The sequence below is a fragment of the Nyctereutes procyonoides genome, unplaced genomic scaffold, assembly GCF_905146905.1.
Source record: "Nyctereutes procyonoides isolate TBG_1078 unplaced genomic scaffold, NYPRO_anot_genome, whole genome shotgun sequence".
In the NCBI taxonomy this organism is placed as follows: Eukaryota; Metazoa; Chordata; class Mammalia; order Carnivora; family Canidae; genus Nyctereutes; species Nyctereutes procyonoides.
The window spans coordinates 47,570,215-47,587,364 of record NW_026575125.1 but is presented as its reverse complement, the minus strand read 5'-3'; the positions used below and the strand labels follow the sequence as shown (position 1 = coordinate 47,587,364).

The 17,150-nt window shown below is 39.5% G+C and overlaps 1 protein-coding gene across 1 annotated transcript; it reads left to right on the top strand.

The window, feature by feature from the left end:
• The first annotated feature begins 6,470 nt into the window (after positions 1-6,470).
• LOC129518858 (zinc finger X-linked protein ZXDB) lies at positions 6,471-11,470 on the top strand. Its single transcript, XM_055339127.1, has one exon. It carries the CDS (start codon positions 6,626-6,628, stop codon positions 9,041-9,043), a length of 2,418 nt encoding a protein of 805 aa, XP_055195102.1. The 5' UTR covers positions 6,471-6,625; the 3' UTR covers positions 9,044-11,470.
• The last annotated feature ends 5,680 nt before the right edge of the window (positions 11,471-17,150 follow it).

Below are 17,150 nucleotides of genomic sequence, written 5' to 3'. Positions count from 1 at the left end.
TTTTTATAAGAAAAAAATAGGACGAAATTTAAGTGAATGTGGATTTGGTAAAAATATCTTAAATAAGTTGCCAAAAATATGAAGTATAATAGACAAAATCAGTAAACTGGACCTCGTCCAAATTAAAATACTTTGTTCTACTACGGACACTACCAGAAAAGTAAAAATTGAGACACAGAACAGGAGAAAATATCTGTGAAACATGTAACCATCGCAGGGCTTGTAATTTTAATATATAAAGAACCCTTAAAAGTCAATAAGTGGTAAGCAAACAACACAATTATAATGGGCAAATATTAGAACAGATTCTTCATCAAATAAGATAAATGGATGGCAGTTAAGCACATGAAAAGATGCTCAACATTATAATTAGGGAAATGCTAGTTAAAACTAAAATTATATACCACAACACACCTATTAGAATGGCTCAAATTAAAAAAACTGAAATTACTAGGGCTCCATGACTACATGACATGAATATATGTGGTTATGGATGTTTGGAAACAGTTGTGCAATTTCTTAAAATGATAAACATATACTTACCATACTGTTGCTCTTTTTATCTAGAAGAAGGGAAAGCATATGTCCACACAGTCTTGCACATAAATATTCATAGCAGTTTTATTTGTAATAGTCAAAAACTGGAAGCATCTAGTAGACAGTAAAGGCATCAAATTTTCTGACATCTACCATAGCAACATTTTTCTAGGTATATCTCCTAAAGCAAGAGAAACAAAAGGAAAAATAAACTATTAGGACCGCATCAAAATGAAAAGCACAACCTAATGAATGGGAGAAGATATTTGCAAATGATTTATCTGGTAAGGGGTTAGTATCAAAAATATACAAAGAATTTATACAACTCAACACCAAAAAATCAAATAATCCAATTAAAAATGGGCAGAACACATAAACAGACATTTCTCTAAAGAAGATATCCAGATGGGAAATAGACACACGAAAAGATGCTCAACATCACTGTGGAAAATGGTATGAGGGATTATCTCAAAGTTAAAAATATAACTACCCCATGATCCAGCAATCACACTGCTGGGCATTTATCCCAAGAATACTAAAACACTAATTCAAAGGGATACTTGCACCCTTATGTTTATAGCAACATTATTTACAATAGGCAAATTATGGAAGCAGCCCAAGTGTCCTTCAAATGATGAATGGATAAAAAAGATGTGATATATATATATATATATATATATATATATATATCACATCATATAATATATATATGAATTATTCAGCATGAAAAATAATGAAATCTTGCCATTTGTAACAACATGGATGGAGCTAGAGCGTATAATGCTAAGTGAAATAAGTCATATGATTTCACTCGTATATAGAATTTAAGAAACAAAACAAAGGAGCAAAGGGGAAAAAACAGACAGAGAAGAGGAGAGAGAGAGAGAGAGAGAGAGAGAGAGAGAGAGAGAGACTAATCAAGAAACACACTTTAATCACAGAGAACAAACTGATGGTTACCAGTGGGAAGGTAGTATGGGGACGGGTTAAATAAGTGATGGGGATTAAGGAGTGAACTTGTCTTAATGAGCAATGGGTAATGTATGGAATTGTTGAATCACTATATTTTACAGCTAAAACTAATATAACACCGTATCAAACTTTAAAAGTTTCACATTTCACATTTGTATCTCACCATTACCACAGTGGCAGTTATGAGAGCTGGACCAGGCAGCAGGTCCAAGCAGCATTTACAGGACAAACTCCCTGTTCATACACAAGTCCTCATGTACAAGGTCTGAGGGTGCCTGCAATAAGAAGCCAATTCAGTCATCTGTGTGAAAAGAAAGGTGTGGGCTGATTTGTTTTGTGTGGTTTCTGAGCCCAAGAGGTGAATATGCTTAATACACTGGTAATACTAGGAAGACAGTATAAGAGTACAAGAATGAGCAATTTTTACAATATTTTCCTCCTGACTAGTGGTATCTTATTCTATTAAATATAGGCCCACCGAAAGAAAAAGGTTTGGTTTGGTTTTGTTTTAGTGAAAATGTCTCTTCTCAATATAAGTTACAAGCCAATCGCTACAGAATGGACCGCTTGCCACTTATGAATGGCAAAAATATGTGCCATTTTCTCCCAACAACTTTTGTCCACTTTAGAGCCTAAAACCGGTTGAGATAAGTATAAAGAAACCACACACATTTCCAAAAAATGGTAACTATATACGCTTTGTAAGTATAACAAAGGAATCTTATGCCCTGCTCCTCCATGGCCGGGGCTCTGTTGGGCAAGATTTTAAATGAAATCCAAGCATCTTTTCTTCCTGTTTAGTTAGGTGTGGCTGCCAGGAATGCAGAGTAGCATTTAGGGTATAAAGTACTCTATTCTCAAGGACAACACTATAGTGAGAGAGACAATCTCACCATATGCCAAGGATCTCCTTGCAGGTGGAGCAGACAAGCCCTGGGTAGGACTAGAATGCAGGGCTCACAGGCTCTCTGCCCTAGCCTCATGATAACCCTCTGTGCCAGAGCCTGGGTTTTGCAGCAAAACTCAATTCAGGCCAGGGAACCTTAGGTCCACCAAGAATCCTAAGTAGTCTATTAAGGCTTCTGCAGTGGCCAGTCCTACTTCTTTAATCATTAATTTACCAGAGAAATAACAGGATGATACTATTCCTTGGGTGAGCTAACAATAACCCTGGCAGGTAGGGTGTCTGCTATTCATGCACACTAAGAATAGAAGTGAATCCCTTAAACTGATAAAGTACATGAAGCCAATTATTAATGTAGTGCTTCTCCACTCTAAATTCACCCTTCAAAACATGCTCTCTGATAATAGACAAAATTTTTAGGTATCTCTCCTTCAAAGTGACACAATGTTATATTTTTTCAGTAGAAGACACTGGAGGGAGATTGAAGGAAATGCCTCCCCTCTTATTTCCGGTTCTTAGAGGCATGGGTATGAGGATATTCTCAGTGCTCTGCCCCAGGCAGGAGACGAGAACAACTGTCCTCATTGAATGTGCAATCCTGGTGTGGCCTGGCGATCAGCTTTCTATGACTTTCTTCATAGAGACATCCTGGGCTCTAAACCACCTGCCCACTGATTCTCTCTGCTTACTTTCTCTACTGCTCCCCACTCTGCCCCCCCTTACCTTCTGTCCAACAACAGGTTTATCCTCTCTAGTTCTCCCAGTGCTACAGCCCTCCCAACACCAAGGCCCTTCTGATTCTACATGCAGGACATTTTTAGCTCCAGGCCTCTAACTCCACCAGCATCCCTATTCCTACTACATGCCCAAACACAATTCCACTAGTTGTGGCTTGTCCACATTGATGTGTTCCATAGGGTTGTGTCCTGCTTACCCTGTAACTGTAGACCAGCTCTGGTTCTGAAAACCAGCTCTAGTTCCCACAAACCAGCAAACTTCTCTGCCATCCAACAGTTTCTCCTATACTTTCTCCAATGAGGTGTGAATTCCAGCCTTGGAGAAGGGATTCCCCACTCCAAATTGGTCTATCCTTGAGTACTCTCTCTCAGCCCCAGAATACATAGTGATTTATGATACATGTGTTGCTGTAAATAATTTGGAAAAGAGCAGACTTTTCAAACGTGGTTCACTGAGACAATCAGATATCCAAAGGCAGGGGTGGGTGGGGAATAGAACCCTACTCAACACCATACAAAAGCATCACTTGTGGGGGGATTAACACATAACTGTGAAAGACAAAACCATGACTATTTTAGAAGACAATATAGAGAATATGTTCACAGCCCCAAGGAAGGGACAGACTTCTTAAACAGATAAGCTAATAATAAAGAAAAGAATGATAATTTGACTGTATAACATCTGTTCACAAAGCATAGCATAAAGAAAGTGAAAATGCAAGCAGCAGAGCAAGGGAATATTTTGGCCAAACATATAATTGAAGGACTAGTATTTAAAATACGTAAAGAACTCAATAAATGAGTAAGTGAAGACAGAAAATAGAAGAATGGCTGACAGAGTTAAACTTGAACAGTTCTTTCACAGAAGAGAAAACCCAAAGGCTCATAAACATAAGAATATGCCAAAGCTGAACAGTAATAGTAAAAAAAAAAAAGTTTTGGCAATCTTACATGTAGGTGAAAATGTCTAGCAGCAAAAACTCTATGCTACTTGTGAAATAGTAAATTGGCACCACTACTACAGAAACCAATTTGGCGTCATCTAGAAAAGCTGAAGATATTCATACCCTATAGCCAAGTGAATATGGTTTTGGACGTATACCCAAGAGACTTTTACACATGTGTTCAATGGGAAGTTTCCAGGAATGTTTACTGCAACATTGTTCATAGTAGTTAAAGAGTTTTTTTTTAATTTTTATTTATTTATGATAGTCACAGAGAGAGAGAGAGAGGCAGAGACATAGGCAGAGGGAGAAGCAGGCTTCATGCACCGGGAGCCTGATGTGGGATTCGATCCCGGGTCTCCAGGATCGCGCCCTGGGCCAAAGGCAGGCGCCAAACCACTGTGCCACCCAGGGATCCCTGTTCATAGTAGTTAAAAACTAGAAACAAACAAACAAACAATCTAGAAACAACTTTAGTGTCCATCCACTGTAGAACTGTATAATTATATCATAATCACTTCACTAAAACTATACACTGGAATGCTAGTCAACAATGGGGATAAAGGATTTACAACTATCTTGAACAACTTGGATGAGTCTATCAAATCACATGTACTATATGATATGGTGTGAGAGAAACAAGCGATCAAAGGAAGCATGCAATTCAATTTATATAACAGTATAAACTATATTATTTAGGAATGTGTACAAAAAATGGCAAAGCTATAAAGAAAGCACTGAAATGATTATCACAATGTCGGGATAATAACTTTATCTATAAGGAAGGGCACGGGTTGTGATTGAGAGGAATACTGTCTGTATCCAGGAAAGCTGGCAATGGTCTGTTTCTTGATCTTGATCCTAGATACATGGGTGTTTGGTTGTTTTCCTTGTTTTATTTTGTTTGTTTTGTTTTTGTTTTAAGGATTTTATTTATTCATTTGAGTGAGAAATGGTGAGAGTGCACATGAGCAGGACAGAGGGGCAGAGAGTGAGAGAGACAGAAGCAGTCTCCCAGTTGAGCAAGGGGCCTTTTTCAAAAATGACTTTATTGGGTTTTTATTTTTATAAGTTATCTAAATCTGGCAGATATGTTTTACGCACTCCTCTATATCTCAGATTTTAAAAATGGCTTCCTTTAAAAATGTAACAGAAGGAAAATATGTGAGGTAAAAATTTTGACGAGGTTTCAAATGTTAGGGATAATAAAATTGTTCTTCCTATCAAGAGATCAGCAAGTGTCCATTATCATTAAAAAGGGGGAAAGTGGGGATTATTTAAACTATATGTATCCAATAATCTAGTCATCACTCTAAGCCTTTCCCTTGCTAGATATTTCACCCTTTATTGATATCATTTCCCAAATCACAGATGACAGACAAGTCGGAAAATCATCATCATCATTAATACAATCACTAAGGCATCACAGGCCAAATCCATTACAAGGAGATTGGGCCATCACGCTGAAATGCAAGCAGGTACACCAGGACTATTGAACATGGTCATATGTGCATTTTTCTCAGTAGAGTCCATCACAGTGACTTAGGGTTTAATCTTACCACGTTTAACTGGTACTCTGTCCAGAGACCTCCATGTGCTGGAGAATCTAGCATTAACTGAGGAATGTTCTGAGGAATGCTGTGGGATTGGACATGAGATTTACCATGATGTAATGGCAAAGAGTTGGTTTAGGTTGGGCACTGTCTTGGAAGGACCCAGGAGTGGGTTGGGTTTTCCAGGATTCAGTATAAATTGTTTCATCTTCCAAGCTTTGCACTTCTAGGCTGAACAGTGGCAATCTGTTTTGGCCTCACCTCTTACTCATTCTAATTTCTGCATCAGCAAGCCAAAAAAAAGAACTGTAAGACAAATTTTCCTGAGGACCTTTTTCAAGACAGTTCTAGATATGGAAGCTATCCAGAAAAAAATAAAAAATAAATAAATAAATAAATAAATAAATAAATAAATAAATAAGAAAAGGACATCATTTTCATTAGCATTTGCTAGCATTATGGTACTTTGATGTTGACACAAAGTGTTATTGTTCCAGGAATTTTCTCTCACTGGATTGATAAATCCAGCCAGCCAGCCAGGCAGCCAACCAGCAAACAATTTTTTTAAAAGCACCATACTTAGCACTGGGAGGGAGTGGGGGTGTTTATTTTGGTATATATAATGACACAGAGATTTAAGTTGCATTTAGCAGATAGATTGCTAGGTTAAATGTACCGAATGAACTTTCATTTCCCCACTATCTGGGAAGACATCCTTGATTTCCTACAAATACTGGATGTAGAACTTACTTGTGCATACGAGGCTCTGCCTCTGGGCTTTCTATTCTGTTCCAGAGATCCAGTACCAGAATATTTAAATCACTGTGTCGTTAAACACGTTTTAATATCTGATAGGGCCAGTTTCTGCGCATTGCACATTTTTTTTTTCCTTTCAGGAACGTGTTCGGGCCCGCGGCAGGGGGCGGGGTCGCGCCTCCTCCGCGGCTCTGGTTCCAGCCGAGCCTCACCGCCTCGGAGATGGAAAGCCCAAGGCTGCTCCCGCCTCGAGGGACACGACAGAGCGGTGGTGCTGGCAGCCCCGCGGGCGGCAGCCGGTTCCACGGCGGCCCTGACCCGCGGGCTGGCCAGGTCCCCGCGCGCCGCCTCCTGCTGCTCCGGGGCCCCCAAGATGGCGGGTCCGGGAGGCGGCGCGAGGAGGCCCGCGCGGCCTCACGGGGCCCGGGCCTGAGCCCGTTGGCGCCCAGGTCGGATTATGCTAGTGGCGGCGACAGCGATGACTTCTTCCTGGTGCTGCTGGACCCGGTGGGTGGCGATGTGGAGACCGCGGGCGATGGCCAGGCCGCAGGGCCTGTATGGAGGGAGGAGGCCGAGTCGGTCCCACAGCTGCAGCAGGGTGAGAGTGGCGCGAATCCCGCGGGCCGCCAGGCGCTAGGCCCCCGCTGCCTGTCTGCAGTCCCCGCCCCAGCCCCGGCCCAGAACCCGATCCCCGCCCCAAGTCTGGCACCCGCCGCGGCCTTCACGGGCACCGTCACCATCCACAACCAAAACCTGCTCTTGCGCTTCGAGAACGGTGTCCTCACCCTGGCCACACCCCCGCCGCCAGCCTGGGAGCCTGAGGTCGCGCCTGCCCCTCAGCCTGGGGGTCTGATGGCTCCGCAAGCGGGGGTCCCGCACGCCGCGCAGCCCAATGACTGCCCTGAGCTGCCGCCCGACCTCCTGCTGGCCGAGCCGGCTGAACCGGCGCCGGCCCCAGCGCCTGAGGAGGAGGCAGAGGGCCGGGCCGCAGCCGAGAGTCCCCGCAGGCCGCTGGGCCCGGGCCCCGGCGTGGTGCTGTACCTGTGTCCCGAGGCGCAGTGCGGACAGACCTTCGCCAAGAAGCACCAGCTGAAGGTGCACCTGCTGACTCACAGCAGCAGCCAGGGCCAGCGGCCCTTCAAGTGCCCCCTGGGCGGCTGTGGATGGACTTTCACCACCTCCTACAAGCTCAAGAGGCACCTGCAGTCGCACGACAAACTGCGGCCCTTTGGTTGCCCTGCGGAGGGCTGTGGCAAGAGCTTCACCACGGTGTATAACCTCAAGGCGCACATGAAGGGCCATGAGCAGGAGAACTCGTTCAAATGCGAGGTGTGCGAGGAGAGCTTCCCCACTCAGGCCAAACTCAGCGCCCACCAGCGCAGCCATTTCGAACCTGAGAGGCCATACCAGTGCGCATTTTCCGGCTGCAAGAAGACGTTTATCACAGTGAGTGCCCTGTTTTCCCATAACCGTGCCCATTTCAGGGAACAGGAACTCTTTTCCTGCTCTTTTCCAGGCTGTAGCAAACAGTACGACAAGGCTTGTCGCCTGAAAATTCACCTGCGGAGCCACACAGGTGAGAGACCTTTCCTTTGTGACTTTGACGGCTGTGGCTGGAACTTCACCAGCATGTCCAAACTCTTGAGGCACAAAAGGAAGCACGAGGATGACCGGAGGTTCATGTGCCCTGTGGAAGGCTGTGGGAAATCTTTCACAAGGGCTGAGCATCTGAAAGGCCACAGCATAACCCACCTGGGCACAAAGCCTTTTGTGTGCCCTGTGGAAGGCTGCTGTGCCAGGTTCTCTGCTCGCAGTAGTCTCTACATTCACTCCAAGAAACACTTGCAGGACGTGGACACCTGGAAAAGCCGCTGCCCAGTCTCTACTTGTAATAAGCTCTTCACATCCAAGCACAGCATGAAGACCCACTTGGCCAAAAGGCACAACCTTGGCCAGGATCTCTTAGCTCAGCTAGAAGCTGCAAATTCTCTTACGCCCAGCAGTGAACTTACCAGCCAGGGACAGAATGACCTCAGTGATGCAGAGCTAGTGTCTCTCTCCTCTGATGTGCCTGGCAGTAGCTCCGCTGCAGTGCTGGACACAGCATTGGCAAACTCTGGAATCTTGACTATTGATGTGGCTTCTGTGAGTTCAACTCTGGCAGGGAGCCTCCCTGCTAATAATAATAATTCATTAGGGCAGGCTGTGGACCCTCGGGCCTTGATGGCCATCAGTGACCTTCCTCAGAGTCTGGATACCTCTCTCTTTTTTGGAACGACAGCCTCTGGTTTTCAGCAGAGTCCCTTAGATATGGATGATGTCTCAAGTCTAAGTGTGGGGCCATTGGTATCTCTGGGCTCTTTGGCTATGAAAAACTCGAGTCAAGAGCCCCAGGCTTTGACCCCCAGCAGTAAGCTTACAGTGGACACAGATGCTCTGACTCCTTCAAGCACCCTTTGTGAAAACAGTGTCTCGGAACTACTGACGCCAACCAAAGCAGAATGGAATGTACATCCTGACTCTGACTTCTTTGGACAGGAGGAAGAGACCCAGTTTGGATTCTCCAGTGCAGCAGGAAACCATGGTTCTCAGAAAGAAACAGATCTTATCACAGTGACTGGCAGCTCATTTTTGGTATGAACTAACTATTAATTCCTTGCCACGTGGCTTATTCTTACGAATTACACTCCATTTTAAGGATATTCTGGACTAAATGTTTAAATCCAGTAGTCATTTCTTATAGGTTTGAAAAAGAACAAAGCCCTGGGCTACAAGTCTGGAGATTTAAATTATGATCTTGACTCTGGAACTGTCGAGTTGTGTGACCCTGAGCAAGTCACTTAATCTATCTGAGCCTTAATTTCCTTATTTATAAAATGAGGTGGTTTGAATTGATTGTTTCTAAGGTCTTTTTAACTCTGTATTTAATGATCTTGTGTTCTTTCTTGAAAATGTTAGGAAATCTTACCATGATTTACTATTGCATGTGCTTCTAATGTAATGAAAATGCATTGAGAGTTAATGATCAGAGATTGTGGAAATGGTGTTTAACTTTAAAATTTTAATGGAAATTTTACAGAATGTCCAATATTTCTAAAATTTCATGATAGATCTTTAAGAAAGAAAACTAAAAATATGGTTTAGTTCTATTTACCTCCTTATTCTTCTTGCTTTTTTTTTTCCAATGGAAGGCTGTATCTGGAAAATGCCAGAGCTTTGATATGATAAAAACCCAGAAATAGTTTTATTGTGGTGTTGGATAAGTGGCCTTAAATAAGTCATGTAGGTAGCATCAGTAGGCTTCAGTTCCGTAGCTGTAAAATAGTCATTATAATGTACACATACCTGGTGCCTCATAGACTTATTTTTCTATCCCAGGAGTTAGTTTTTTGGGGAGATTGTTATGGGTTTTGGCATGTTTTAGCGACTCTTTATCTTCTTTCCTACCCCGCTCATTCCTTCCTCAAAGAGGAGAAATTAGCATATTTCACTATGACATTTATGCAGGCAATAAACGTTTATGAAGTTTAAGTAGTGGGAAGGGAATCTCTTTCTTCCACAAAGAAGAAGGATTTTTCTCCATACATTTCTTGTGTAACATTGGCCACAAGTCTCTTAGTCTGAATTATATAGTATATTTGCTCTGCATTTAAAGCTGGCCCGTAGAGTGAATACATAGAGCCTGTGATTCTAAGATAATCTGGGAATGGATCAGGGTGAAATTTTCTCCCTCTGTGTCTCAGAGAACTCATTGCTTGCCTTCTCCCTGAGTTGGAATGAGAGGTTTCATTTGCATTCTTAGTAAATATTGTCTGTCTTACTTGAGTATAGCATTTTAGAGTTGATGTAGCACTTTCACAACTTATATTTGAGCCTCACAATATTGTGAGATAGTTGTGGCAAAGTTTTAACTATAACTTATATGGAAAATTAAAATTTACCTAAGTCACATTATAAATGAATTTTATATTTATTATACACATATTTATTTATTTATTTATTTATTTATTTACTTCAGCGCCCATTTTATTCTTCTGAGTTCCACGATCACTTTTGTTTATAACCACTTGTCTTGTTCCATTGTAATTGATGTCTCTTCCCTTCTTCAGGCTCTGTTCTCTCTCCAACCTATTCTCTAACATCTGCATATCAGTTTCTGTCATGATTTTTTCCTTTTAAATTTTAATTAGGTCATTTTCATGGTAACCATCTCTCAGCCCTTCCCTTCATGGCCCATTTTTCATTCACAGTATTTACTGCAAGTCTGAGTATGCATTACGAAATTATTTTCTGGATTTAGATGTCAGTGTGTTTCTATGTAAATCAAATGATAATGGGGATTTTTTTGTTGGGTTTCCATGAGACATGTTCTTTTACTTTTCTAAATTTTGTCACCATGTTGTTCTGCTAGCAAACACTATTCGTTGCTCTGAAACATTCTACCCCAGTGCTGCTTGCATGTAGATGTTTGTGGATGACAATTAGAGCACTTTTGCAGTGCACTTTATAATTTGCCACTTTGAAATGCAACTGTGCTATCTGTTTTTTAAATTGGTTGTGCTCATTCAGTGAAAAAGCAAGAAGTATATACATAAATTTGTAATTCAAAGAAGTGGTCAGAGTATGATTGTTTCTAACTATTTAACAGTTATCCCTCAGCACTTTGGAGAGATTTTAAGCCCATTTTAGAAATGTGTTGTCATTAGTTAAGTCCCCTTAAATAGACTTTTCTTCTTTTCCTACAGATAGGAATATAGAGGTCTGAGGTAAACATGCAAGTTATAGGCATCTGTTAAGATATATAACTATAGGGGATCCCTCGGTGGCTCAGCAGTTTAGTGCCTGCCTGCCTTTGGCCAAGGGCATGATCCTGGAGTCCCAGGATCCGAGGCCCGCATCGGGCTCCCTGCATGGACCTGCTTCTCCTTCTGCCTATGTCTCTGCCTCTCTCTCTCTCTCTCTCTCTCTCTCTCTGTGTGTGTGTGTCTCATGAATAAATAAATTTTAAAAAATTAAAAAATATGATCATAAGAATATTTTTTTACCATAAGAATATTTTAAAATTATTTCACTTTGTTTCTTTAATCCCCCAATCCTCTTTCTTTCCTTTAAAAACGATTATATTCTGTGGAATTTTCAATGGACAAATATTACATTCCTTGAAGATAAAAAATCTTGTAGTTGTTTTTGGGCTCACACAGTTTCTTTCAATCTATTTGTTCAAAAGATTTCTTTTTTCAGTACCATTTTCCCAGTAAGATGGTGGAAATGGCATAATGTTACAGTCAGAAGTGTAACTGCAAACATAATGGCTACATTTCTGTTAGTGTTGGCATAAAAATGCCATTTAAAAAATAATGGAACATGATTCAGTGTTATCCCATTTGCCTTACATACCTCTTAAGTCTTTGGTTTCAATTTTGCCAATTGAAAATGCTGTATCAAAATGCTTTGCAGAAAGATTTGCATCCAGGGAACTCTGTTGAACATGTTCATCATAAGCTAAAATATGTTAAGCTTGACATTTTTATCATTTCATTATAGTATTACATAATTGAAAGTCTAGCAGAAGTAAAACTTGATAGAATATGGGGATCACTTTTCTTTGTGGATTAAATCTTCATATTACCATCCAGGAAAAATAAGAGAAGACTTGGTATAATAGGGTATTCATCACTACTCTTTGATTCCAGATAAAACATTGATTAACCCCCTTTTTGGGAATACTCATAATCCTTTAGTAATTATTGATACCAAACAGATCCACTTGATATTCTTTTAAGGACTTTATTTATTTATTTGAGAGAGAGCGAGAGTGAGAGAGAGAGGATGAGAGCAGTAGCATGAGCTGGGAAGGAGCAGAGGAAGAAGCAGACTCCCCACCTAGCGGGGAGCCAGATGCAGGACCTGATCCCTGGACTCTAGGATCATGACCTGAGCCAAAGGCAGACACTTAACCAACTGAGCCACCCAGGCCCCCACTTGATAATTTAGATATAGCTCACTCAAAATATGTGCTAATGAAAATATAAGGCTGAGCTAAAATTTGTGTATATATTGCTTTTGAACAAAAGTTTTTACTGGCAATTTAAAAAACTAAAATGTGTTGGGGACTTAGAGAACAGATTATCTAAGCTCTTTGTCAGAACACAACTATATCTAAAAAGCAAAGCACGTACTACAAATGAATTTTTATATTTGTAAAATCTGGGCTGACAGAGCCTTTGGTAATAGCTTTTAAGCTAAGAATTTCACTGTATATTTCAAGTTAATTTACTGACTACATACAAAATACAAAGTAGAGTACTAAGAATATAGAGAAGTAAAATGTAAGCCACATCTTAAAATTTTGGAAAGGACATAGGAATTCAAATATCAAATATTTCACAACTAAACAATATCAGGAAACATGACTTCAGACACCAAGTAAGTGGCTTGGAAGAAAAGAGGGGGGCAGTATCAATGATTTAATGGATGGTTAGATTTAGTTATGCTGAGAAGAGAGTAGATGAATTCTAGCCAGGGAGAAAAGCACAGGAATGAATTTGAAATGGAATAGTCCACACGACACTGGGAGAGACCATCTAGTTCAAATGCAGGGCTCATGTTTGGTAAATTTGGAGTGTTAGGGCTAGACTGCCAGTATGGAGCCTAACTCTAAAGAGCTATGAAAATCAATCATAGCGGGTAGGCCTTTATTATGAGCATGGTTAAGACCCAGGGAAGATATTTAAGAAAGAAAGTCAAATGATGAATATACAGAAAGTTTAATATAGTAGAATACATAATGTGGATTTGATGGAAAGGAATAAAATCATTTAGGAGTCTATTGTAAAATAATTTCAGCGTACTGTGGTGACTTGATGTGGAAACATGGCAGGAAGTGAGAGATATTGGAGATATTCCCAAATTGAAGAAACAAATGTAATTTGGTGACTCATTGAATATATGAGAAAGAAAAAGAAGCAAAAGCATCAGAAAAAGAGCAAAAATGGGTGACTGGGTGGCTCAGGTGACTGACTTTTTAAAAAAAGATTTTATTTATTTATTAATGAGAGACATACAGAGAGGCAGAGACAGAGAGAGAAGCAGGTTCCCTACAGGGAGCCTGATGTGGGACTGGATCCCCTGACCAGGGATCATGCCCTGAACCAAAGGCAGATGCTCAACCGCTGAGCCACCCAGGCATCCCAAGTGATTGACCCTTGATTTCAGTGCAGGTCATGATCTGAATCTCATGAGATCAAGTTCCATATCAGGCTCTGTGTTCAGCAGGGAGTCTGCTGGAGATTCTCTCTCTTCCTCTCCTACTCCTCCCCCTGCTCACACTCTCTCTCACTCTTTCTCTAAAACAAACAAATCTTCAAAAGAAAGCAAGATCAGAAATGACTAAGGATTTCTTGGAGACTGTAAAAATTATATTTCATTATCACAAACAAGAAGGGTATTGAAATCTTTTCAGGAGTACATATGAAAAAAATGATTCTGGTATGTTTAATTCATTGGGAAGTGATAAATCATCGTTACCTGCTCTGCTGTAAACTATACATATTGCGGATTATACACAATATTAGACTGGGGGTCACTTCATCTTCCCTGGTTCCTGTTCTCAAATTCACATTTAATGTTTACCTTTTTTTGCCTTTGAGTATTTACAGTCCTCTTCAATATTTTTTTAAAGATTTTATTTATTTATTCATGAGAGACACAGACTGAGAGAGAGAGGCAGAGACACAGGCAGAGGGAGAAGCAGGCTCCATGCTGGAAGCCCGATGTGGGACTCCATCCTGAATCCCGGGATCATGCCCTGAGCCAAAGGCAGATGCTCAACTGCTGAGCCACCCAGGTGTCCCAGTCCTCTTCAATTTTATACCACATCTCCACAATACTCTGCATCTAAATAAGCTTACACTCTTCCCTACTATGGATATTCCACAGATACTTTGTGGTATCTAGTAATATAATTTCTCAATAATTTGGGAGATGCTGCTTAGTTATTGATTTCAATAGTTCCTCAATATAAACCTTGTAAGAATAAGTTTTACCTAAATTTTTCTCAGACGGAAAGAGATAGGAGTAGGATTGTCTAAAACTACCATGTGATCTTTGGGGCTTCTTACTCATAATTCCCTATGTCATTGACTGATATGGTGTAAGAACTCAGTCATAGGAATCACATCCTCTGTTATCCACTTACCCCAAAATATTTTGTACTTTTCATTGTACAAAATATTTTGTACTTTTCTTTACCACTATTGGTGATAACTCAGAAGGAATGAAGTCCAAAGAAAAAGCAAGAATAAATAAGTAGCACAAATAAATACCTGGTGATTACATTTTATTTGATGGTGAATTTGCTATCCTACATTGTCAACAGAACACTTCATCTCATTCTACTTTTCTGTTGACATATGGACCTGGAAAACACAGTATCTGTCACTTGACCTACAAAAAATAATTTAATATTTTAAATAATCAGCAAATGATGCTTTTTTTTGTTTTTGAATAACATCACTTTTTAAAATATTTTATTTTCATCATAAAAAGTAAGCCTCCCCATAGTTTCCTATCACATTGTTCACTTGTATTTCTTTTCTTCCATGTTTTTTGTTTTCAACATAAATAAATATTAATAAAGGTGAATGAGGAGAGAAACAATAGTTGAAATAATCCTAACCATGGAGGGTAGTCATTGATTCTTTTTCTCTCTTTTTTTTTAAGTCATTGATTCTTAAGAACACTGTTAAGATGTGAATTCCTTGGGAATATCTCGTTATCAGTTTATTAAGCAGCTGATAATTATTGAGTGATTACTCTGTGTGAAACACTATGAATTAAAATATAAAAGTATATTTAATAAATTCATTTAAACAAGTATTTCGAGCATATATTTGACAAATTTGCCCTTGTGCTCATACACATTAAGATATAGACAATGAGATAAAAAAAATAGGCAATGAAAATAATGTATAATCTAGTTCTAAATGTTTTTATTTTGGAATAATACAGATTTAACTAAAATAGCAGTTGTCATTCTCAGCATATGGATTATTAGTGATGAGGCAAAAATCAAAGCACATTTTATCAAAAGCTATTTCAAAAAATTCTAAGAATCTAAAATTTAATCTGGGATGCAGCAATTAGGGTAAACTATCCTAAATTAAAATTTACACAGACTTTTGAATGGTACTTTAAATAATTACAGCAAAATCCTTTGGGAAATAAATTTTAATTTTTGCTTTATTTTTAGTTATTCTAGATTAGAATCCTGGATGTAGTAAGTGTTCATATGTGTACACATACACATACATACATATATCTGAAAGTGATATTTTGAAATTGTATAAAAACATATTATTTTCAAATTAATTAGCATGCAAATAAATGGTACTAAACTAAATAAAATGTCCTCATATTAGACAAAGTAAACTTAATTTCTGAAACAGAAATCCCACAGACTTTAATTAGAAAGTATTTCTTTCATGTAGGTACACTAGTTGAAAGGAGGGTTATATAAATTTAATATGATATTTAGGACTGAGAACTGGAATTCTGCATGGAGAATCCTGAGAATTCACCAATCATGTGCTAAGTGTCAGGGTAATCATAAGGCAATCATTTAGGATTCTGAATAAAATATAGGTAACTTAATACATTTGGAAAGAGGAACAAAGTACACCATGGCAAAATAAAACTCTCTTTAGTGCAAGCACTGTTTCCAAGATGCAAAACAACTGCAAATGGTAGCAGAAACAAAGACATTTCAGCTTTCAAGCATTCTAACTTTGGGATAAAACCAATAAATTATTAACCTTTATCAAGACTTCTTTCCCTTTCCAGTTTATGCTGCAGTCTGTGTGAAACTACATTACACTGGATGTGGAAAAAAGTAGCTGTGTCACATGTCTGTTTGTGAGGAAATCAGCCAAAATAGAAAGCTGAAATGGAATTTCCACAGGCAATGACTCAGTGAATAGACCAGCAGTTATCCTAGGCTAGTTCTAATTTTAGAATATGTGCTGCTGGATGGAGTGAGAACTTTTTTTCCTCTCAATTCATGTTGGCATTCTAGTTAATACTAAATTTAGCACTTGGTGTTTCTAAGAAATTCAACAATTTTCCCTGTAAAATTACCTTAAGTTCCTTTTTTTTTAAAGATTTATTTATTTATTCGTGAGAGACACAGACTGAGAGAGAGAGAGAGGCAGAGACATAGGCAGAGGGAGAAGCAGGCTCCTCGCAGGGAGCCTGATGCGGAATTGGATCCCTGATCCCCGGACCACAACCTGAGCAGAAAGGCAGACACTCAACCGCTGAGCCACCCAAGCGTCCCTTACCTTAAGTTCCTATGCTTCTTAGAGCTAATTATCATTTTATTGTTAATTATCAATAGTATCAATAAAAATTGTATCAGATGCCATGATATACTAAGAGAAAAAGAGATGTCATATATTTTTATTGTCTCACTTTTCAAATTGCTGTTATGTAAAACCTGTTTTTCTCCTTTTTTGTTACTAGAGGACTCCCTTTCCCACTTGGGTATGTCACTGTTGTTTATGTAATCCTGCTGATTAATCTGATATATTTTAGAGCATGTAATATAGTCCATTTTTAGAAGACCTGTCTACAATACTGAGTTTTTAGATGAGACCCTAAAAATTTGGTTGACTTGTATTTTATTGTTTTTTTTTATAAGCATTGGAGAGTCCTTTTCACTACTTAAATCTACTGTGTATTATAAAAACTC